Source organism: Artemia franciscana, unplaced genomic scaffold, assembly GCF_032884065.1.
Source record: "Artemia franciscana unplaced genomic scaffold, ASM3288406v1 PGA_scaffold_67, whole genome shotgun sequence".
Classification (NCBI taxonomy): domain Eukaryota; kingdom Metazoa; phylum Arthropoda; class Branchiopoda; order Anostraca; family Artemiidae; genus Artemia; species Artemia franciscana.
In genome coordinates this window covers 1236395-1260234 of record NW_027062705.1, presented here as the reverse complement: position 1 = coordinate 1260234, position 23840 = coordinate 1236395, and the positions used below count along the sequence as shown (strand labels likewise).

At 35.0% G+C, this 23840-nt stretch overlaps 2 protein-coding genes across 4 annotated transcripts in view; both read right to left on the bottom strand.

Annotated features, from left to right (window-relative positions):
• LOC136042129 (zinc finger protein 211-like) overlaps positions 1-5989 on the bottom strand; it is a 37702-nt gene extending 31713 nt beyond the window's left edge. The window contains exon 1 of one of the 2 annotated variants that reach the window (XM_065727040.1): positions 5919-5989. The gene's annotated coding sequence lies outside the window, so the exon portion shown is untranslated. Of the gene's footprint in view, positions 1-5904 lie in introns of both variants that reach the window. The other variant, XM_065727039.1, reaches the window with a different exon arrangement.
• A 4803-nt stretch (positions 5990-10792) lies between these two features.
• Positions 10793-23840, bottom strand: part of LOC136042122 (protein phosphatase inhibitor 2-like) — a 32146-nt gene continuing 19098 nt past the window's right edge. For both annotated transcript variants that reach the window (XM_065727025.1, XM_065727026.1), the window contains exons 3-4: positions 23558-23655; positions 10793-15412 (exon numbers count right to left, since the gene is read on the bottom strand). In XM_065727025.1, coding sequence (XP_065583097.1) covers positions 15225-15412; positions 23558-23655 — 286 coding nt within the window. In that variant the 3' untranslated portion in view covers positions 10793-15224. The remainder of the gene's footprint in view (positions 15413-23557; positions 23656-23840) is intronic.

The following is a 23840-nucleotide window of genomic DNA, read 5'->3' as shown; positions in this document are numbered from 1 at the left end:
TCCCTAACGGCATTAAGCCTCTGATTTTTCTTTTAAATCAATCTGTTGATTCTTAGAATATTGTTAGAGCTCATACCATATGAGCTCTCGGCTCTTGAGACCTCGTCACAAGTTCAATATGAGCTCTTAGCTCTTGTTGAGTTTATGGAACATATTTTTGGACAGCTTTTTAATAAACTGACTTGTGGTATTTCCTATTTTTGTAGAATTCTGAAAAAATTTCAGCTCTTCTCCTCTTTGTGGTAGTTCCTTTACGTTTTCAGTTTTACTTGCCCATTTGTATTAATTTCTGTTTGATTTGGGTTTCATTTATTTATTGATAGTTATTTACTGTCATATTATGTTTGAAATGATATTTGACTATATTTCTGCTCCTCTTTGGTTTAATATAACCCTCTATTTTGTTTGGAGAAGATCTTTAATGGAAAAAGTTTTTTTTTAGTAACTTTCTCATAAATTAGTTCATCTGAATAAGGTTTGTGGAAGCTCCATCATGTAAGATCTTAAGTAAGAATGGTTACCCAGAGGTAAAAGTAGAATTTATTTTTTCAAATGCCTTAATCAGATGCAATATTTTGAATTACTGAAAGAGAATGGAAACCTTGGTCATAATTTATTTTATTTATTAGAACGTAAAGCGGAAGCTCCAAGGCTTGGTCAAACTCAAAGAGCAAACTTTGCATGGTGCAAATACACTATGAAAAAGCATGCACATAAAAACAAGTTAATAATAAAAAATACAATGCGGTGACTACGGAATTTGCACATTATAGTAATGGCAAAAAAGAGAAAGTCTGACTTCTTATTAAACGCAATTTCTCTTTGATATAAGTTCGGTTAAACGAAAGAAAACAAACCTTTTTCAAATCAATGATCGAAAATGTACTCTTTATTTGATGTCATTACATGCTTTAGGGACCACCTCTAGTCTTTCATGTCCTGAAGTGAGGAACGCTAGGAATGAAGTGAAGGAACTGAGGAACTTCTTCACTGAAGTGAGGAAGAGAAATTTCTATCTTTTCCAAAAACATTTTTGGACATAATGCTATGAAGCTGGAATATATACAGGACTTGTGTGACAATTCTGTTGATAGAACAGCGTTAACAAAGGTCTTATCGTTATATGGTATACCAGAAAAATACATTAAAGTGATTTGCGCTATGTACAAGAATAATACTGCTGCGGTTAAGGTAGGAAATGAGGTTAGCAACTGGTTTTGTATTAAATCAGGAGTTAAGCAGGGTTGTGTTCTATCCCCCTTTATATGGATCATTTTGATGGACTTCGTCTTAAGGAGCACAGGAAAGGCAATTGGAGACCATGGAATCAAATGGGGAGGAAGAACGCTCCTGGACTTAGATTATGCTGATGATTTAAGCATATTAGATGAAAGTGTGAGCAAAATGAATGAATTTTTAGAGGTTTTACGAGTTCAGGGTGCTAAAATAGGCTTGAAAATTAATGTTAAGAAGACTAAGTCACTAAGGTTAGGAATAAGTGAAGATGAACAGGTGACCTTAGGTAACGAAAAGATTGATCAGGTTGGGAGCTTCAGTTACCTTGGTAGTATTATTAGTAAAGATGGTGGGAGCAGTGAAGATGTTAAAAGTAGAATAGCTAAAGCTCAGGGTGTTTTTTCACAGTTAAAAAAAGTTTGGAAGAATAGAAAGATAAGCCTACAAACCAAGATTAGAATATTGGAAGCTACAGTGATGACAGTGGTCAAATATGGCTCTGAAGCATGGACACTCCGAAAAGCAGATGAAAATTTACTAGATGTTTTCCAGAGAAATTGCCTACGGATTGTTCTGGGTACCCGGCTGACTGACCGTATTTCAAACAGTAGGTTGTACGAAAAGTGTGGTTCAATCCCGCTTTCTGGGGCTATAATGAAAGAAAGGTTGAGATGGCTAGGCCACGTTCTACGGATGAAGGATGACAGATTACCGAAGATTGTCCTTTTTGGCCAACCGTCTGGAGCTACACGGAAAGCAGGTCGTCCTTGTCTGGGTTGGGAGGATGTCATAAATAAGGATTTAAAGGAAATGGGAACTTCCTGGGAGGGTGTAAAGAGGGAGGCTTTAAATAGATTAGGTTGGAGGAGGAGCGTGCGTAGCTGTGTTGGCCTCAGGCGGCTTGGTGCTGCAGTGAGTTATTAGTAGTAGTAGTAGTAGTTGTGTGACAAGTATGACATAATATGTGTCTAAGAACGTTTGCTTACTCCATATTAATTTGGTCCTTATGAGTGTCTCCAAAGTAAATATGTTAAAATTTCGAGGTTATACAGCAGAGCAGCTCGGGCAGACCCAGTGGCGGAACTCATATTTATTATGGTAAGAATTTGTATCTAAAGAATTTTGAATCATTTGAATTCTACACAGCTTCACAATTTGAAAGACCAAGCCTGTTCACCATCATCGATGTTCATTTCTCTACCAATCACAACTCTATACAAAGTGAAAATCGTCTTGCAGAGGCATGCGGTTGCCTTTGTAGACTTTTGCTTTATTTGGGTAATACTTGTTATGTAGTGTGTGGAGGTTTCCAATACAACCTAACTAAGAAGGGAAAACTTTCTGATCTCTTGCACTCATTTCTAACGATTGCTGCAGTGTTTTGTAGAACAATCAATGTTTTACATATATAAATAACTCAATTACCATATCCAATGTAGATCATGTTGTCCCAAACTTCACTCTTGCTTTGGATGCTGCACTGGATTCAGAGCAAACATTCAATGATCATATCTGCTTGTCATCTAAAATTAGCTATTTGTCTAATAATAGGACAAAGTCCCCACAGTGTTACTTTAAGACAGAGTAGAAAAAAGTTGACAGGATTCTTCATAAGGATAGATGAGATACCGAAAATTAAAGTACTGTTCCAGCTGTTACTCCGTGGTGCAAGCAATAGCATTAGTCTTGATATATATACTGCTGAAATTGTTTAGGGAGTTTAGGGAGGAAGCCTCTGCTCTGGTAGCTAAAGTTAAAACCTGTAAGTTTGGTTAGAGTCTTTATCCTAGTGCAGCCAAAAGATTTTAACAAATGTGCTATCGCATTTGGCGTGACTGTGATAAGTCAAAATCTGGTAATCGGTTCCAACCTCGCAGAAAGGCAAAAAAAGAATATAACAAGTGAGTCAGTGACCTTAATGCTCGGAAATCTGAGCGTGCCTCTGCTGAGGCTCTTAAAAGTCCAAACTAGATGGGGAAAAAGTACAGAAATGATGCATTATTAAAAAATTGGCTTGATCCTGTATTGTAGAAACATAACATGTTTCTCATTTTTAAAAGCAATGTTGTGCATGTAATACGACTTTTGAAGCGCCATAAAGCTCCAAGTTTTGACAGTATCACACCCAACCACCTTCAAAATTCAATTGCAGTACTGATTGAGCATCTGACATCTTTATATAAAATTCATATCAATACAGGCCAATAGACTAATCCATTTTATTCTTGCACAGTGACGAATATTTTAGAAAAAGGAAAAAATGCTATTTTTTATAGAAGTTGCCGCCCTATTGCTTTTTCTAGTGTCTTAAGTAAGGTTCTAAACAGCCCTATCCTGGCTGAATTGATATGTCAGCATGTGCGAGATTATAGACAGTTTGGTTTCTGCAAGTACTTGAAATGTGCGTTTGCTCATCGCTTGCTTAAGCATATCCACAATGAAACTGAGGATTTGAGAAAGCCTGTATATTTATGTAGTGTACAAGTAGTTTTCAATTCAGTAGTCCAATTAGTATTCCATTAGTATTTCTGACTCCTATAGATTTTGGAGTTATGCCCCTTGTAGTTATGTTGCATTCATATTGGTATAGCCATAGTAATGTCAGAGTCAAACACGAGAAGGATTTTTTAACTGGGCCTATACGCCTTATTAGAGGACTCAGGCAAGGTTAAATTTTAAGTCCTATTATGTTTAATATTTTTATGACCACTGTGACTAGGACGATTAATGGTGGAGTTTATTGTGATCTTAGATTGATTTGCTACGCAGATGATGTCCTGCTTATCATGCTGGTTCTTTCTACTTTACTGGCAAACCTTGATTCTTTGATTTCACTTTTTAAGCTTCTAGGACTGAAAGTCAATGCTGCTAAGACTGAGTTTCTATCTTATAAGGCCCAAGGTAAACCTGTATCTTCTTTATCTAGTGTTGTAACAGATAAATCTGCTATAGAGTCTACTTTGCCAAATTGCCTCTTCCTTGTTTATTGTCCAGATAGGCATAGTACCCATGTACTTCAAGGCATACAGAGAGTTGAAAAATCTGGGCATAAATCTATTTAATGAAGAATGAATAATAAATTTAATTTTGAAGACTTCAGGCTCCCCCACCCCCTTCACAAAGAGCCACCAGCCATTCTTCATAATACCTGATGTGCAATGGTTGTGCACTAGTTTAACTTTTCAGGTACTTTTTCCTAGGGAATGGGGTTTAAAACAGAAAGCACACCTTAGACTGGTCTTTTTCAATTTTCAAGCCTAAATCATTCAAATACATTCTAGGGGAGGGATCTGGCTATACCATATCCCTTTTTCCCAAGTATTGCCAAGATGAAATATATACTTTTATTGTTTATTCTGGTGCTTGTCCAACTTGACCCAAAGGAGGTCAAATAAAAAAAAATGAATGAGAAGTCTGGGAGGGATAAGAAGAAAGAGAGAGAGACAGGTCACCCCCCTCTCTCTCCCTTTTTGCCAGGATCCAGGGCCATAAGAAAAGTGACATAAATTAGAAAAGGGAGTAGCCTAATAAGAAAAGTAATCTTTCCCAAAAAGAAGTTTTTTGCTCTACTCCAGAAAGGCTATTGCCAAGCTACCATGTTAACTTTCTTCTTATTTCTAATTCTTAGAAATTACCTACTTGACAGGTCTATGCCAATTGGAATTTTGAAAAAACAGAGTCACACCTTTATTTTCAATTTCTTTTTCTCTGCTTTTAGTTTTGAAAACATAATTATAATTATTTGAGCTATTTGGGATCTTCTATCTTGTCTGCTAAATTGCCATTTGCCTGGCCTTGGATGCACTTGTAAATTATAGCATGGAATCTAAAAATATACTCAGTCTCTCCGACTCTAAATCAGCATTACTATTGATCCAAAATATTAATAGAATTGCTAATGACAAAGATTTATATAATATTAGAAGACAGCTTCTTAATCTTAAGATCAAAGGCAATGAGGTTTATTTTCAATATGTTCCAAGTCATAAAGGCATCAAATATAATGATATGGCTGATTCTCTAGCAGCAAAAACTTCCATGTTAATCCCTAGTCCTCAACCCTAAAAATTCCAGTTTCCTAGCCAAACAACTTTCCAAATAGCCTAGTAAAAAGTAGGTTGTCTAGAAGTTTACCTTCAATTAGCTCCAACCTTCAAATTGAAAAATACAGATACATTATAGTAGCCTTGAATCCCCCTCCCCCCAATAACAGAACATTTAAACAAAGTTCATCAGCTTTTACAAGGACTGTTGTTTTCAGCTGCAATTAGTATCCTACTACGTTTAACATAAATACAACTTTGGAATAAATAACAAGACAAATTTTCAGATAAAGAAAAATTGTTATTCAGGCTACAAAAAAAGGCTAATGTAGGTAACATTAAGAATAAAGAATTTTTTCCAGTGTTCATTGCATGAAGGTAGGGAGGGGTGCACATGAGTAAACTGAAAAGTAAGTACAATCAAGAATAAAGAATCTATACAGTCTTCATTGTATCAATGGATGGAGGTAGGTATATCAAAATCCCCTTCCCAGGACACAATTTAGGCTACATGTTCCTGAAATTTTCCTAATTAGCTAATTTCTAGGATAGAGAAAATTCCTTATACAGTAAATTTACTCTATTTGTCCTTTGAATAAGAATAGAGTGAAACCTAGCCAAATACCGTTTAGTTTTTACCGTTTAGGCTGAGATTAGCCTAACGCTTGATTTCCCATGCAGAAACTATTTCAATTTCGAAGGAATTAGGTGGGCATCTATTATTGTTCAATTTGGAAGTTAAAAATAACATAGATGCCGTTAATTGATCGAAGCAGTAATGGTCTCTACAGGCAGCAACTTACTTAGTAACATGATACTTTAGACTGAGAGATCATGTACGCAAAGTTTTAAGTGAAGAATAGTAAGGTTTTAGAAAAGGTAGAGGGTTGGTTGACCGCATGTTCCCTCTCAGATTAATAATTGAGAAGTGTCTGAGTTGTCAAACATCTTTGATCGTCAGTTTTATAGATTATGAACAAGCATTCGATTCAGTTGATTGAAGAGCTTTAGCAAAGGTCTTATCCTTATATGGTGTATTAGATAAATACAATAAAGTGATACGTGCTATTTACAAGAAATATACTGCTGCAGTTAAGGTAGGAAATGAGGCTAGCAGCTGGTTTTGCATTAAACCAGGAGTTAAACAGGATTGGGCTTTATCCCGCCTTATCTGGATCATTTTAATGGACATTGTCTTAAGAAGCACAGAAGAGGCAATGGGAAACAACAGAATGAAAGCGTGAGGAAAAATTCTCCTGGACTCAGATTATGCTGATGGTTATCAGATTATGCTGAAAGTGTGAGTAAAATAAATGGACTTTTTGGGGTTTTGCAACTTCAGGGTACTAGAATGACTTTAAAATTAACTTTAAGAAGACTAAATCACAAAGGCTAGAAATAAGTGAAGATGTGACGTTGGTAACAAAATCAGATGGTTAGCTTCACTTACTTTAGTATTAATATTGTTAAAGACGGTTGAAGCAGAGAAGACGTTACAAGTAGAACGGCTAAAGCCCAGGGTGCTTTTTCACAATTAAAAAAAGTTTGGAACAATAGAAAAACAAGTCTGCAAACCAAGATTAGAATATTAGAAACTACAGTAATGACAGTGGTCAAATATGGCTCTGAAGCATGGGTGCTCCGAAAAGTGAATGAAGATTTGCTAGATGTTTTCAAGAGAAATTGCTTTGGGATTGTTACGGGTACCCGGTTGAGAAGCCGTATTTCAAACAGTAGGTTGTACTAAAAATATGGTTCAAACCCCCTTTTTAAGGATATAATGAGAGGAAGGTTAAATTGGAAAGAGTAGGTTCTGTGGATGACAGATTGTCCTTCTTGGCCAATCGTGTAGAGCTAAACGGGAAGCCGGTCATCCTCGTTTAGTGGAAGGTGGAAAGCTGTCGTAAAGAAATACTTAAAGGAAAGGGGAGTTTCCTGGGAGGTTGTGAAGAGGGAGGCTTTAAATAGATTGGGATAGAGGAGGAGCGTGTGTAATTGTGTTGGCCTCAGCCGCTTGGTGCTGCAGTGGGTTGCCAGTAGTAGTAGTTAATTTTTCTCATATTAAAGGACTTTGATTCTCGACTTGTCTTATCAAACCGAAGAGAACTACTAATCATCCTTGCTGCGTGATCAGAAATTACCAATTAAGTCTCTACGCATACCCATAGTATCTGTGGTCGTATTGATAACACAGACAAAATATTTGAAACACAGATATTCAACTGAATTATTTCTATGGTGCCAATCAATTTCGTAGTTATATTCGTCTAACCTATTTCTCAGGCCTCCAGTACTACGCATTAAAGTCATCATTTATACTCTAAAAGTACCTGGACACCCCAACCTTTTTAACATTGTAAGATAGGGCGATAAGGCACCTGTATCAAATACTTTCTTCCCCGTACTATAAAACCATAGTCGAAATACACATGCTTATGTCCAGCTAGATTAACTTCTACCCCTGGTTCCCACTGATGCGATGTCGCACAAAATCCTGCAACATACGACAAATGACACAAATCGTGCGACAAACGACGCAAAACCATCTTTTTTGCTGCAATTTCGGATGCCTTGAGTAATTTCAACTCATACGACAAATCGCAAGCGTTGTTCTGATAAAAAAAATCATAATCAAAGTCATGGATCTGATTGAAAAACTAATTTTGGCTGATTGGAATTCTACTAGAGTTTGTTGTAGCGACGCAAAAGTCTGCATTTCTTTGTGAACTTGCATCCGATTCTGCCGTGCGTCTGTTCCGCCAGAAAAAAATCGATTCGGGATTGACGCAGCAGTGGGAATCAAGGACTAGACAGTACTATTTTTTACGGAACGATCAGCACTGCTGTGTTATCATCTGTAACCCAAGTAATAGGTGTTATATATGATTATTTGTAAAATTTACGCAGAGCGCAAGAGACAAGTGTATATCTCAATATAACTATTCGCGGAAAATATCCTGGAAGCAGGTGAAAATTATAACAAAGGTGGTATAGTTGGATGTTATAATGTATATTAACCCTGACAAAAAGTGGTTCCTGATACGAGGACCATGCAACTAAAACGTACAGGGAAAAACAGCGCAATATGCTGTTGCTATAAGCGTATGCGGCAAAAATGAAATTATAATAATAAAAAATATGGACCGGCCCCAATTTAGCAGAGGTCCTATCTTTGAATGATACACCTGTCTATGTATATACCAGTTTCCTTATTCATGAGCTGTCATTTCGTTTTATATATGACTCCTACGGACTAATTTTTATTTTCAGATTTCGCATTGCTCATTTTTCGTTTAAAAAAAGAAAATGGTACTTTTGAATTTCATACGCTTTAAAAAGGTTTTTTGTTACCAGTTAGGAGGCAGTGGGAACTAGAAGTTCAAAAAAAAGCAAAACTAAGCGCTGAAAGACCTATCCCAAAAACCACATGAAATAGCTGCTAAAAAAATGTCTATAAAGAAACAAACACTACCCATCGTCGTAATATATACCTCATGATTACAACTCTACTTATAATCTTTTGAGACATAGTCTAAGGCTCCTTACCTACCTTGACGAACAATTTTCAAGGTCAATCTTTAGTAGTCCACGGGAACAAAAAATCCCACAGGAAAAGTGAAGCATTGAGAAAAAGTAGCAAGAAAAGGACTAAGAATTAAAACTATTATTTTAAGGTGACAAAGACGAAACTGAGAAAAAAATCCTATGACATGGGAGGAGTGTGGCCCTTCCAAATGTGTGCTATAGTTTCTTACCGTCCATGGAAACTCTAAGTTATTCACTTCTAAAGGGGGGAGAGGAAGGGAGGGTATCTCAGGGGATTCCAAATTTGGCGATAAATCTATCAAAATCTCCATTTTTTTTCTAAATTCCCCGTAGATATGCAAAAAGCATTTCAAATATTTTATAATACGAACAGAGGCCATATGACAAAAAAATACTTAAAAAAGACAAAAGGTCTTTTGGCAAATGAACAACCCCAACACATTTTCTTAGGAGTGGGGCAATGATGCAACAAACTTTCGAAGAGAGGGAGAGAGGTGACAGAAAAATGTCATATTTATTCAAAACATCGACATGTTCTACCCTTTTTGTAGATTTAGGTCCATTGAGCGGCTAGAAGGGTAAGTTTTCAGTGGTTCAAGACCTAAAACTTAATTTACCAGCAGTTGTTGATCATCTGAGCACAGTTCGGCTTTTTTGCTTATGATTCAATCCGATGAATATCTCAGTAACGTCTTAAAGGTAATTAACCGGAGAAAAAAAAAAGAAAAAAAAGCCAAGAACTCATATGGCACTTATGAGGAAGTCAGAAGAGCCAACATTTCGCAATGTTGTAACAGTGATATTTTTTTTTGGAGGCTACCATGATAAGCACCACTGCGCATTATTTCTGCTTCTGAAGCTTAATTGCTTTTTCTATAATTTTTGATCACTTTAAATTCACCGCTTGATGTAGCTCCTCCTACACTTGCTGCCCATACTATAGCAAGTACCAGGTTTAATCACCATAAATCGTGATCCAATCTGATATTTTTGATACAAGTGTTAGTCAAGGCCATACATTTTGAAAATGGTTGCGAAATTAAAAATTAATACTGTAAATGGCAAAGCAAGAAAATAACTTATAAAAATTGCCTCTGTCAGAATTGAACCTACGACCTTCACAGTAGAATACCATGACCATATCAACTGCGCTATGCAATCATGCAAGGAGACATTTTTAAAATGATTTTTTTTCGAATTAACCGTCCCTTCACCCCCCCCCGAAAGGTTCAGTAGGGGAAATGAATATTTCTAATTTAATCTCGTCCGGTCCCTGATACGCCTGCCAACTTTCATCGTCCTAGCTTATCTGAAAGTGCCCGAACTAGCGAAACCAGGACCGACAGACAGAGATTGCGATCGCTACATGGTACTTGGCCGACAGGTAAGTGCCATAAAACCCGTTTTCCTACTTTAGTAGCAAAGACAAATAAGCACCTTAATGAGGCATTAACCCTACTCAGCCATCCAATCCCCTAGGACATGTTACAACCAAAACGAATGGTCCCTAGACACGCAGCACTGTCATTAGTAGATGTAAGCCATCATAAACTTAAAAGTAAAATACCTCAAATAATAATGATATATTCTCAAGTGATCATCTTCCGATAGGGCTCATCAGAAGATCACTCGCTTGCCATGGGCGTAGGCAACATCTTGTCTAGGGGGGGGGGGTGTGCCAATTCTGTAATGGAAGGGAGGAGGTGAAGTTATATCGGCAGTTCATAAAACCTCACATCGTCAGCAAGTTCTGTCTTACTATTTAAAATCTTTAAAAGGCTTTATGGTATCTCTTTGATGAGGGCAGGATGATTGTGAAATATTACTATTACTTCAATATTACTTTTGTGCAAAAGGCCATTTGATACATAAGGAACTGGATATTTCCTACGATTAATCTTGCTGGCTGAAAAATGGCAAGGATAAGTAACGTAGTGAACAGCTGTAACTCTCTAATAGATAAAAGATAAGACATATTTAACTTTTATTACATAATACAGAAAATCCCGAATAAACATCTTACAATAATAAAGAAGACATGAGTTTCACCAAAACAACAAAGAGACTACTTTCGTATAATCCTAATTTCAATGCTTACCATCTGTACTGTGTTTAGGTAAGCCAGTCAGTTTATTCTTTATCTTTCGATAGATAAATAGCCGCGTCTTTTTGAATTGGTGCTAAAGCTTTTTCTATGAAACAATAAGCAAGCATAAAGAAAGAAACGTCACAAGATTCTGAAAAGTAGTCCCTCATCTTCTCAGTGGTTCTAGATTCAGATACTGAATTAATAAAAAGCATAGAATAAGAATGATGATAGACTAATAGAATAAGAATAATAGAATAAGAATAGAATAACTAATAGACTAATAAGAATGATAGAATAAACTAAAATTACACTAAGCTTTAAATACATAAAACATAAATTTTACACAATATCAAACTTGTATCACAGCTAAAAGTAAATACCTGGACAATTATGCTGCAAAACACTGAACATAATATGGGTAGAAAATTATGAACTTAAAGGCTAGTTTTTATCAAATTTGCCCCTAGCTACAGCCACGGTATTGCTAATGATGCTATATAGTGCCTTCTACAGTTATACTAGTCAATTTGTCCATCTTCAATTACATAGCGATTAGCTTAATCAAATAGTTTGTGGGTAGGAACTTAAAGTAAAGACGTTACCGTAATACTGAAAATAGAAACTCTAGACATGGAAGTTCAGAAACAATAATAAATAAAGAGAATATCAGTCTTGTGATAATTCCAAACACTAAAATTTAATAAGGTTATAGGTAAAGTTGTCAACATAGACAAATTGCAGATTAAGTTTAGAATATTAAAAATATGCATCCAAAGGTGTTATTACTTGTGCTAAGAGAAAAAGAACGAATTCTGAAAAAAAACCGCAACGATCACGCATGAAGCGTAGAAAAGAACAAAAAAAAAGAAAAAAAAAGAAAGAAAATTTTTAAACTAGAAAAATTCATTTCACTTTAAATTAAAGAATAAATCGCAAAGTTGAATTAAATATCTGAAAAAAGGCTGATATTTATCTTAAAAGTAACAAAAATTGGATAAAAATAACAGATATTTTCAAATGAAAGTAGACAGTTGCGTTATAGCTAAAAAACAGCAGGAATTATCCAATATATGAGATATCAGAGAATGCAAAAAAAAAAAAAAAAAAAAAAAAAAAAAAAACGGAAAGAAAAAGCGATTAATGGTAAAATTACCCTTCTGAGTTTCTGTGTATATTTATTACCTCTGTAGATGCAAGGTCTAATTCTGCTGGCAGCATCATTGACAGGTCAATATCCAAATTTCCCCCAGTTTATGAAAAAAAATAACAGATCAAACATAAAATAACAATTTATATACTCTCACAATGCTTTAAAATTTCAATGAGAGATTGAGTTGAATATTGATTCTCATTATGTATTTGTAAAGCTCTAGTGGGGCAAATTTGTCATTTTTATCAATTTCTTCAATGAAACTAATAATCTTGGTACTTTTCAGAATCCACACAGTTTTTCTGTCGATTGTCAGAATTTTCGATTCAGGTCATTATTGGCAAAAGCACAGCTAGTGTAGGGTACACTTGATGCATCATTCTTAACTAAGTCACAGTTAATTCCAGCAATACTAGTTGGTCAAATACTTAAAAAAGTACAATACTAAAAAAAAGTACAACAGGATTGTTAATTTCGTCAACTGGTAAATCATAAATAGGTTATATTAGAAAAAAAAGATAATTCCTAATTATTGGGTGAAGGCGATTCCCACTAGAGAAGGCAAACCTAGAATAACAATAATTCTGGCAACAAAGTAACCAGAAAATACAAATAAACCGAGTTTTCGGCATTAAAAAGCAAAACTAAAGGTTAAGAATTGTCGTCAACTTTATAGTCGAAGCGTATTGATTCAGTCATTGTGAATTCTTAAAATAAAAACACGACTTTTTTATGTTCAATATCAGCAAATGAAACATTCTGTTTGATTCGTTCTGTAAATTCAGCACATTCTGAAGATTTTCGAGCCTACCTCTTACAATTTGGTTCGAAAAGTACCCGACTGCTGCTTAAATATCAATTTTTGGGCAATAACATTCATTTTGGGTAATGCTGCACAGAATGAAGAACTCTTGGTCAAATTCTAATACATTTTGCCATAAACTTCTTCATTTTGGCAGATTTCTAATGAATGCACTTTGTTGTGACCTACTTTTTCCCAGAGAGCGGGTGACAGCAAAAGTCAGCCCTCGTTTGACTACTCGTTAGAAGTGGGGAGATGTGACGAAGTCAGGTTACCACCCTCCACCACTGCAAAATATTTCTCGCTTAGAGGTATATCTTTGGAGATACTTAGGAGTCTTTATTCTGGAATCGTTTTATAGCCATTTTGACTAGAAATACTGACAACAACCTAGACTAATTGCAAAATGCACCATAGCCAATTATCAAAAGCCACAGTTTTCCATAGGAAATAATCAAAACTGCCACATCAGTATTTATCGAATTATGGGAGAATAGTGAAATATTGTTAGAAAATAGGATCAGTTTCTCCATGGTAAAATAGATTTATAAACACAAATTATCAAAAGCTTTAGAAAGTTGGAAAATTCAGACGCGCCCTTTCTATTGGATAAGCAACAAATTTTCTGCATGCAACAGAATAATTTTCGTAGCGCAATTTTGTTTCAAATTTCAGAAAAGAAATGAAACCAATAATAAGTATTTAGACTGCAATACTTAACTTCAAATCAATTAGTAAACAACCTTCATTTGTATCGCTAAAAACTTCAGATATGTCCTTTTGTTCATTTGGTTTTAATTTATGCCAAGGCCAAAGCTGATGGTTCACAAATATGAGTTAAAATGCACCTCTTGAAATCCCCCCCCCCTCTCGATGAGGATCACCAAGACTATTTTTACATAGTTTGTTTTTCATTTATCGAATTATGGGAGAATAGTGAAATTTTGTTAGAAAATATTCCAATTTCCCATTTTGTGATCCTTACTACTAAGAGGTGGATAAACAACGTGATCCTTACAACTCAGAGATGAATACACTAATCATAAGCTAATGTACAATACTAATGATTTTCTATTCGAATTTACACTTGTCTGCAACACATGGTAAGTCCAGAGGGTCTAGGCCGCTAAAACTACTGTGTCTATAGCCCATTTTTTTTGTGTTTTATCCCAAATAACATGAAAAAATAAGTTCTCTTTAATAGTTTATAGAATATTGCCAAGATAAACGACCGAGAACAGTCACTAAGCCTTTAAAAAGGGAAATAAAATGGCTGACACGAAAAATTACCATAAATGCCACTATCTAATCATGAATTAATTTTGAATGAATGCTTGGCGAAGTTCTGACAGGAGTGAAATTTACCTACGCATTTGGATTTCTTTTCGCCCGCTAAAGAAATAGTGTTTTTATTAAATTTTTCATTTCTAAATAAGTTGTTAAATGAGTAATCTGTTTGCAAAGTCATACAATTTTTACACAAAAAAAAAACAAGAATAGCGTATCTTAACAGCTTCTGGAATATTCCTGAAGCTAAGACACATGGCCTTCAACTTCCACATAAATGCAAAGAAAAAGAAATAAAGAAAAAATCGTTGTACTGAAAAAAACCGCAATGCTTGTTATCTTATAATTGTGGCTCAAATTTGGTTTCGGCTTCCAGATTTCCCTTCGCCCGAAGAAAAAGATAGGCTTATTGTGGCGAGCATTCAGTTCACTTTTATTTTGCGTTGAAGTGGAAAAAGCTATCTATCCTGCAGACAAAATGTGTTTAAAAAAACAAAACAAAAAAAATTAGCTTCCTATTTAAGTGCAGGTAAAATATTAGTTAAATAGTAATTTTTTTAGATTTATAGACATTATTTAAAATTTTAAATATTAGATATTTAAAAATTACATACTATTTAAATTACAATATAAATTAAATTACAACATATCAATATAAATTACATACTATTTAAGTGCAGGTAATTATTAGAGCCACTGACAGTACCGCCAAGAAAACGAAGTGATATTCAATAGAAACTTGATTTACTTTTTTTTAATTTTTTCATTAGAAATCTAACTTTATTTAGATCTAAAATGAAATATTGTAGAAGTAGGCATATTGTTGTTTACTAACTTATAATGATTAAGGTTGTCTTAACATCTAAAACATAGACTGGTTTGAAAATTTTGTATACAAATATCCCTACTGTACCCTTTTGAGGAAAGCATTTTAACTCTTAGAGCAGCATTGGTTAATTGTTTTTGCTTGACAAAATTAACCCCATCCAGTCAAAACCTCAATAGGGGAGGAGCAGGCATTCAAAATACAAACTTAAAATTTCATAAACTATAAATTTTCTATAACTTCATTTAATCAACAGTATTCACTTCCATGCGTGTATCATCACCTTCAGTTTCCATTTTGTTTGCATCCATTTTACCATTTTCAGCACCGTCGTCTTCATCTTCTTCATCCATAAGAAGTTGTTTCGCTAATTTCACAGCAGTATATTCATTATAATGGGCTTTTCGCTTCTTCTCAAATTCCAATCTTTTAACTAAAAAAAATAATTTTGTTAATAACTTAACTTTTCGTTTCACTAATTGTAAGTAATTAAGGCTCTCAATGTCAGTTTCTTTCCCCCATAAGCTAGGAGAATTCAACTTCTAAGGATTAAATACAAATTAAAACAATTTCTTTTTTTTTTGGGGGGGGGGGGGGGAATAAATAACATAAAAAATACAGGAATAGGAAAATTATGAGAAGTATAAACGAGTCGTAACAATCTATACTACAAATTAGTCACTGGAAATGGAATTGGCCATACCAAGTCCCTGTTAACGCAATACTGACTAACTATATATTATATATTTTATATTATATACTTTATATATTTTATATTATATACTTTATATATTTTTATCATATATTCCAAACATTTCTCTCATTTGATATTTTGTGTTTCTTGGTACATTCTTTTCGTGTTTGGACCACGCATTTTTTTAATTACGTGACTCAAATGGTTTGGTTTATGGTTTGTTATGATTTTTCTTCATGAATTTGATGTTTTTGTGACTTATTAACAATTAAAACACTTTCTTAATGTGCAGCAGAATCCGTTAAGGAAAAGACACTATTTCTATAGCTTCATTATCTTGTTTCATTTATGTCTTGTCTCTCCTAGTTATTTCCTAAATTTCTCCAAGAGATCAACAATCTCATTGTGCAATTTAATAGAAAATTAGATCTCGATATATCTTACGACTTTACTAGAACAGGAGAACGAGAACAAAGTAGAACAGAAGAAGAGTAGAAGAAGAGTGGATAGACAAAGAAGAGTGTCGAAACCTGAAAAAGAAAACACACACATACAAAGGATTTTTTTTATCAAATGTGATCCTCAAGACACAGTCCATCAAAACTTGAAAACGGCTCCTGTGCAACTGAAACTGTTTAACTCAGCCTTCGTGCATCCAAACTACACTTTAACTGAACCCCAGTGTGATTCCACTCCATTTAACTTAACCCCATTCAACTCAACTCCTGTGCAACTTAACCTTCGTTTTACTGAATCAAACAGTTCGTGATAACGAACTATAGTAAGGAGTGACTCGGCTCAATAGTAACCAAAACTCTAAAAAAACGGAATTTTGATACCAATAGTTACATCAAAAGAATCGCATTTTAATGCTGATTTTAAATATATAAGTTTCATCAAGTTTAGACTTACCCATCAAAAGTTACGAGCCTGAGAAAATCTGCCCTATTTTAGAAAATAGGGTGAAACACCCCCTAAAAGTCATATAATCTTAATGAAAATCGCACCATCAGATTCAGCATATCAGAGAACCCTATTGTACAAGTTCCAAGATCCTATCTACAAAAATGTGGAATTTTGTATTTTTTGCCAGAAGACAAATCACGGATGCGTGTTTATTTGTTTTTTTTTTTTTTTTTTTCTTTTTCCCAGGGGTGATCGTATCGACCCAGTGGTCCTAGAATTTTGCGAGAGGGCTCATTCGAACGGAAATGAAAAGTTCTAGTGCCCTTTTTAAGTGACCAAAAAAATCGGAGGGCACCTAGGCCCCCTCCCACCCTCATTTTTTCCCAAAGTAGTCGGATCAAAATTCTGAGATAGCCATTTTATTAAGCATAGTCGAAAATCTTTATAACTATGTCTTCGGGGACGAATTACTCCCCCACAGTCCCCGTGGAAGGGGCTGCAAGTTGCAAATTTTGACCAGTGTTTGCATATATTAATGGTTATTGGGAAATGTAGACACGTTTTCAGGGGGATTTTTGGTTGGGAGGGGGAGGGGGGTTGAGAAGAGGAGGCTATGTGGGGGAAATTTTCCATGGAGGAATTTGTCATGGGGGAAGAAGATTTCCATAAAGGGGGTGCAGCATTTTCTAGCATTATTTAATAAAAAAAAACAATGAGAAAATAAATATGAAAAAGTTTTTTTCAGCTGGAAGTGTTGAGTAGCATTAAAACTTAAAACGAACAGAAAATATTACCCATATAAGGGGTTCACCTCCTCCTAATACCTCACTCTTTACGCTAAAGGATTTTTAGTAATTTCAACTATTTATTCTAAGGCCTTTGTGATTCAGGGGACAAAATTTAAACTTTAATGCAAAGAGTTATTGACGAGGTATTGACGAGTGGGCGAACCTTCTCATATACGTAATAAAAACATACGAACATAGAAGTTTGTTACGTAAGCTAATTTGTAAGTTACGTATATCTTTTACTAATGAAAACGTTCGTAAAAACTAAAAGTTCTAGTTGCCTTTTTAAGTACCCAAAAAATTGGAGAGCAACTGGGCCTCCTTCCCCTCCTTTTTTCGCAAAATCATTCTATCAAAACTATGGGAAAGCCATTTAGCCAAATAAATAAATATGCAAATTTCGCTTTAATTATTCATCTGCGGAGACCCGAAATCAAAACATGGATTAACTAAAAAACGTTCAGAAATTAAATAAAAAAAACAAGTTTTTGTAACTGAAAGTAAGGAGCGACATTAAAACTTAAAACGAACAGAAATTACCCCGTATATGAAAGGGCTGCTCCTTCTTCAACGCTCTGCTTTTTACGCTAAAGTTTTTACTGTTTTCAAAAAGTAGAGTTGAGAGAAAGAGTCAAACTTTAGCGTAAAGAGCAGGGCGTTGAAGAAGGAGCAGCCCCTTTGCTATACGGGGTAATTTCTTTTTCGTTTTAAGTTTTAATGTCGCTCCTTACTTTCAGTTAAAAAAAACTTGTTCTTCTTATTTAATTCTAAAAGAACTGAACCCCCCATTAAACTCAACATTCGTACAACTAAACACTATTTAACACGACCCTCATATAACCCTCAGACCTTGGGCAACTCAGCGCTCATTTACCTCACCCCCTTGAAATTCAACCGTCGTTTAGCTCAATCCTTCATGTAAATCAATCCTGTTGAACTCAATTTTCCTCAAACCAATCAAATAACTAGAAAAAGTAATTCAGTCCAATCTGTCGGAAGTGATAAGAGCTGACTCGAACGAAATGGTCTTTATTCATGGGTTAATTCATATCTAAGTGTTGTTGTTTTTATGTTATACTGCTTCAACGCGAAAAAATTCCTTCCACACCCCCTCTAAAAAATAACAATTTATCCTTCTATCCCATATGTTTGTAAATTAGCAAAATTACTTAAATTTGATGACATCACAAAATTGCTCTAATTCAAATTCGCAATTACTGTTAAGTCTCCTTTTCTTTTTTATTACATGAAAAAAAAACAAGTTTTTTTAAATGAAAGTAAGGAGCAACATTAAAACTTAAAACGAACAGAAATACTCCGTATATGAAAGGGGCTTTTCCTCCTCAACGCCTCGCTCTTTACGCTAAAGTTTGACTCTTTCTATTAACTCTATTTTTAAAACAGTAAGAAACTTTAGCGTAAAGAGCGGGGCGTTGAGGAGGAAAAGCCCCTTTCATACACGGAGTAATTTCTGTTCGTTTTAAGTTTTAATGTTGCTCCTTACTTTCATTTAAAAAAAGCTTGTTTTTTTTATTTAGTTTCTGGACGTTTTTGAATTAATGCATGTTTTGATCTTGGCTCTCCGCACATAAATAATTAAAACAAAATTTGCATATTAATTAATTGCAATTAATCGGAAGATTTTGAGAAAAAGGAGCGAGGGAGGAGGCCTAGTTGCCCTCCAATTTTTTGATTACTTAAAAGAGCAACTACAACTTTAATTTTTTACAAACGTTTTCACTGGTAAAAAATATACGTAACTTACAAATTAATTTACGTAACGAACCTCTATATTCGTATGTTTGTATTGCGTATATGAAGGGGTTCAACCCTCGTCGATACTTCACTCTTTACCCTTAAGCTTAAATTTTGTCCCAATTCCTTAAGAATGAGCTCTGAATCACAAAGGCCGTAGAATAAATAGTTGAAATTACTAAAAATACTTTAGCGTAAAGAGTGAGGTATAACGAGGAGGTAAGCCCCTCATATGCGTAATAATTTTTGTTTTGTTTTAAGTATTAATGCTGCTCCTTACTTTCAGTAGAAAAAACTTCTCATACTTATTTTTTCATTGTTTTTTCAAATAATGCTAGAAAATCCTGCGCCCTCTTCATTGAAATTATTTTCCCCAATGACAAATTTCTCCATGGAAATATCCTCCCACGTAACCTCCCCTCAAATCTCCCCCTTAACAAAAAAAATACCCCTGAAAACGTCTGTACACTTCCCAATAACCATTACTATATGTAAACACAGGTCAAAGTTTGTAACTTGCAGCCCCTCCCACGGGGACTGCGGGGGAGTAATTCGTCCCTAAAGACATGGTCATTAGGTTTTTCGATTATGGTGAATAAAATGGCTATCTCATAATTTTGATTCGGTGACTTTTGGGAAAAAATGAGCGTGGGAGGGGGCCTAGGTGCCCTTCAATTTTTTGGTCACTTAAAAAGGACACTAAAACTTTTAGTTTCCGTTAGAATGAGCCCTCTCGCGACAGTCTAGGACCACTCAGTCGATACGATCACCCCTGGGAAAAAACAAACAAAAAACAAATTAACACGCATCCGTGATCTGTCTTCTGGCAAAAAATGCGAAATTCCACATTTTTGTAGATAGGAGCTTGGAACCTCTACGATAAGGTTCTCTGATACGCTGAATCTAATGGTGTGATTTTCGTTAAGATTGTATGACTTTTAGGGGGTGTTTTCCCCTATTTTCTAAAATGAGGCAAATTTTCTCAGGCTCGTAACTTTTGATGGGTATAACTGACCTTGATGAAACTTATATATTTAAAATCAGCATTAAAATGCGATTCTTTTATTGTAACTATTGGTATCAAAATTCCATTTTTTAGAGTTTCGGTTACTATTGAGCCGGGTCGCTCCTTACTACAGTTCGTTACCACGAACTGTTTGATTTTTTTTTTCCCAGCACTAATAGGGTATTAGTACATCGTAGAGGATTTTTTAAGGTCATTTTAAAAATAATACTCATGTTTACGCACCTTTTATAATTTCATCATGGCAACACTATCATAAGATGCATTATGGTACCAAATGTTATTTTAGTGTCATTTCTGGAGTGTAAAGGGTTGAAGCTACAAAAGGTTCGACACTTAAATCTCCATGCTGGAAACCCTTAAACTGGTGTTTGACATCCTACTCTTGAATGCTGCCTTTCCCAGTCCCCTTTGAAGGTGATCATTGGCAAAAAAGGCACATGATTCAAGCTGTGCAGAGTTGAATCATGTGCAACACTGGCCACCCACAAGTGTGGTTAGTAAATAGAGTTGTCGCCTAGCAGTTCTGCTGTCTACCATCAACACTTTCTATATGATTTAGATCACATCTCTTTAAGTCGTAAGAGTGAGTAGAAAAGGTCATACCACAATCAGTGTCCGCATCTCGGAGAGTCCTGGCTGAAGTGGCCAGAAGGGCCACTCATTGAAGGGCCTCATTGAAGGGCCAGAAGGTTTTCATGGGCGGTATCATGTTGAAAAAAAAGAAAAAAAAAGGAAAAAAGTCTGACATGAGCGTCTCACCACTATGGAAAATTCAATGGACAATTCTAAATAGAAGTCTCTCCCTTAAAAGGAAATAACCTCAAAACCTCCCTAAGAATCTTAAAGCGAACTTTACCAGATATAAACAGGACAGAATAATTTTTTCCCTTCAACAGCTTTAAGCTGATGTGAGCCAATAATGAATTAATATAAAATAAATATAAGATGCAAGGAGCTGCTAAGAAATGCAACGTCAAAACTCCAAAATTGCAAGTGCCATTTCCAGGTCAACATAAAAGATAGATGAAGAATTGCAAATAATTATTTTTAATTATAAGAAAAAACTTTACAAAACAGATACAAATTTGTTTATATACATTTTCATGACGTTTAACGAGTCAAATCGTGTAACCCCCCTGGATACAGCATAGAATGAAAAAAGATTGGGTTTACCTCATGTGCACTTTGTCAAACGATGTCAAATAAGGGTTTTTTTTTACATGCAATTTCAAGACCAATTCACAAGTTGCAAAGAAAAATTTTTTTAGAAGAGATGGTCTTTTCACCTGCAGTCCTACAACCAATTATTTGCAGGTTTCCACAGACTTTAATGTGATGGCCGACAATAATCGTGTAAGTTAAATCAAGTACAAAATAATTGAACTATTAGGAGCAAAAAAGGTAGAACGTAGCCAGTGTTTTAGGGCTTTTCCTAGTTTCTAGCCAAGGTAAAAACCGTGGCTTCCAGCAATCTAATCTACATTTTGAAACACATTTTTCTTTTCACAATTTTTTTCAGTTGCAATATTTGGCCCATTTTACTGTTACACCTTTACTGCGTCTACACATTTTTCTTTTCACAAATTTTTTCAGTTGCAATATTTGGCCTATTTTACTGCTACACCTTTACTGCGTCTACACATTTTTCTTTTCACAAATTTTTTCAGTTGCAATATTTGGCCTATTTTACTGCTACACCTTTACTGCATCTACACATTTTTCTTTTCACAAATTTTTTCAGTTGCAATATTTGGCATATTTTACTGCTACACCTTTACTGCGTCTACACATTTTTCTTTTCACAATTTTTTTTCAGTTGCAATATTTGGCCTATTTTACTGCTGCACCTTTACTGCGTCTACACATTTTTCTTTTCACAAATTTTTTCAGTTGCAATATTTGGCCTATTTTACTGCTACACCTTTACTGCGTCTACACATTGTTCTTTTCACAATTTTTTTCAGTTGCAATATTTAGCCTATTTTACTGCTACACCTTTACTGCGTCTACACATTTTTCTTTTCACAAATTTTTCCAGTTGCAATATTTGGCCTATTTTACTGCTACACCTTTACTGCGTCTACACATTTTTCTTTTCACAAATTTTTTCAGTTGCAATATTTGGCCTATTTTACTGCTACATCTTTACTGCGTCTTCCTTCTGTACTAATAATGCTACCGACTGGGCTAAGTTCTTATCTTTCTCAGTGGAATGGTAAAATAAGCATTTCCAACACCTATGTTAAGTAGGTGTTTACAAAACTTGAGGAAGATATTATAAATGTGCTCAAAGAATCCACTGAGACAGTTCTTAGGTACATGTTTGAGCGACTGTGCATCAAACAATAATTTGTGCGAAAAATGCGATAGAAAAAAAAATCCTAGTGCATAGTTCTATAAGGAAAAAAGGATACGAAAAGTTATACAGCAGTAAAAATTACTGCTGTAATTTTTACTGCTAATTAACCACAACCAGAACACAATTCTGATTTAAAATTATTGCTAATGACCGTACAGCTTCATTTGTCAGTTTGGGTCACATTGGATCAATTATCCATTGACAAAAAAGCTCAGAGTTATTTAGTCCCAGAGTTATTTACGTAGCAGTAATAAGTGAATACCTCACTTATTACTGCTACTAGTTGCCACTAGTAGCAGTAATAAGCCCGGTATATAAAAAAAAACGTTTTCACTCAGGAAAAATTGGCGACTAGTATTAAATATCATTTGTATATTTTCCAAAAAACAATCAAACAACAGCTCTTAGTTTTAAAAGACCATACCTTCATAGTGACAGTTCAGATACAATATAGCTTGATTCTTACCCCCAAAAAATATTTCCTAGTGACAACAATTCTCAGCTATTTTGGAACATTATGCTATGTTGCATAACTCAGGTTATGCCAACCTGACAGGTTATCAGTCAGGTAATGTGACAGGTTACATAACCTGACAGGTTATATGTCAGGTAGCCTGACAGGTTATGTCAGGTCAGCTAATTAATTGCCAATTTAATTGCCAAAAATTGGCAATTAATTAGGCAAAAATTGCCTAATTAGGTCTATCAAACTGTTGCACTGAAGGTTAGAAAGAATGAAAGCGTGATTCTGATTGGTGGATTACTTTTAGCTGGCCAACCTTTACATTTTTCCGTTGAGATACAGGACAGCAATGGGAAAAAATATTATTGAGGAACAGTGTCCTGTGGTGGCGCAGTGGATTTGACCTTAGCTTGGTAATACGGGACCCAGAGATCGAATCACGCTGCAGGAATGCACTGCAGGTCTGACGCAGGGACCATAGTAGTCAAGAAGCGTCGTTAATTCTTAAATAAATAATAATAATTGATGAACAGTGGTAGGTGAGCAGATAAAGGTGATTGTTGAACAGTGATCAAAAATTGCTTACCCCTCTCTTCAGGAGTTTCTTCAATTTCTTCCTCGTCAGGAGAATCCTCATCAGTGGAGACCAATACTGCAGGTAGCTGTGTTGCTTCTGCTTTAATTCTAGAAATACAATTAAGACTGTGATAAAATGCAGGACACAAGAGATACCCGAAAATGTAATGTAGGCCGAAATGCTACAAGCCACGTGGTTTGTCATGGTCTAACTTATCCTTGCCAACTTATATAACTCTCATAATTTACAGGTCTTAAATTAGGGACAAAATTTAATTTTCTATTTTTACACA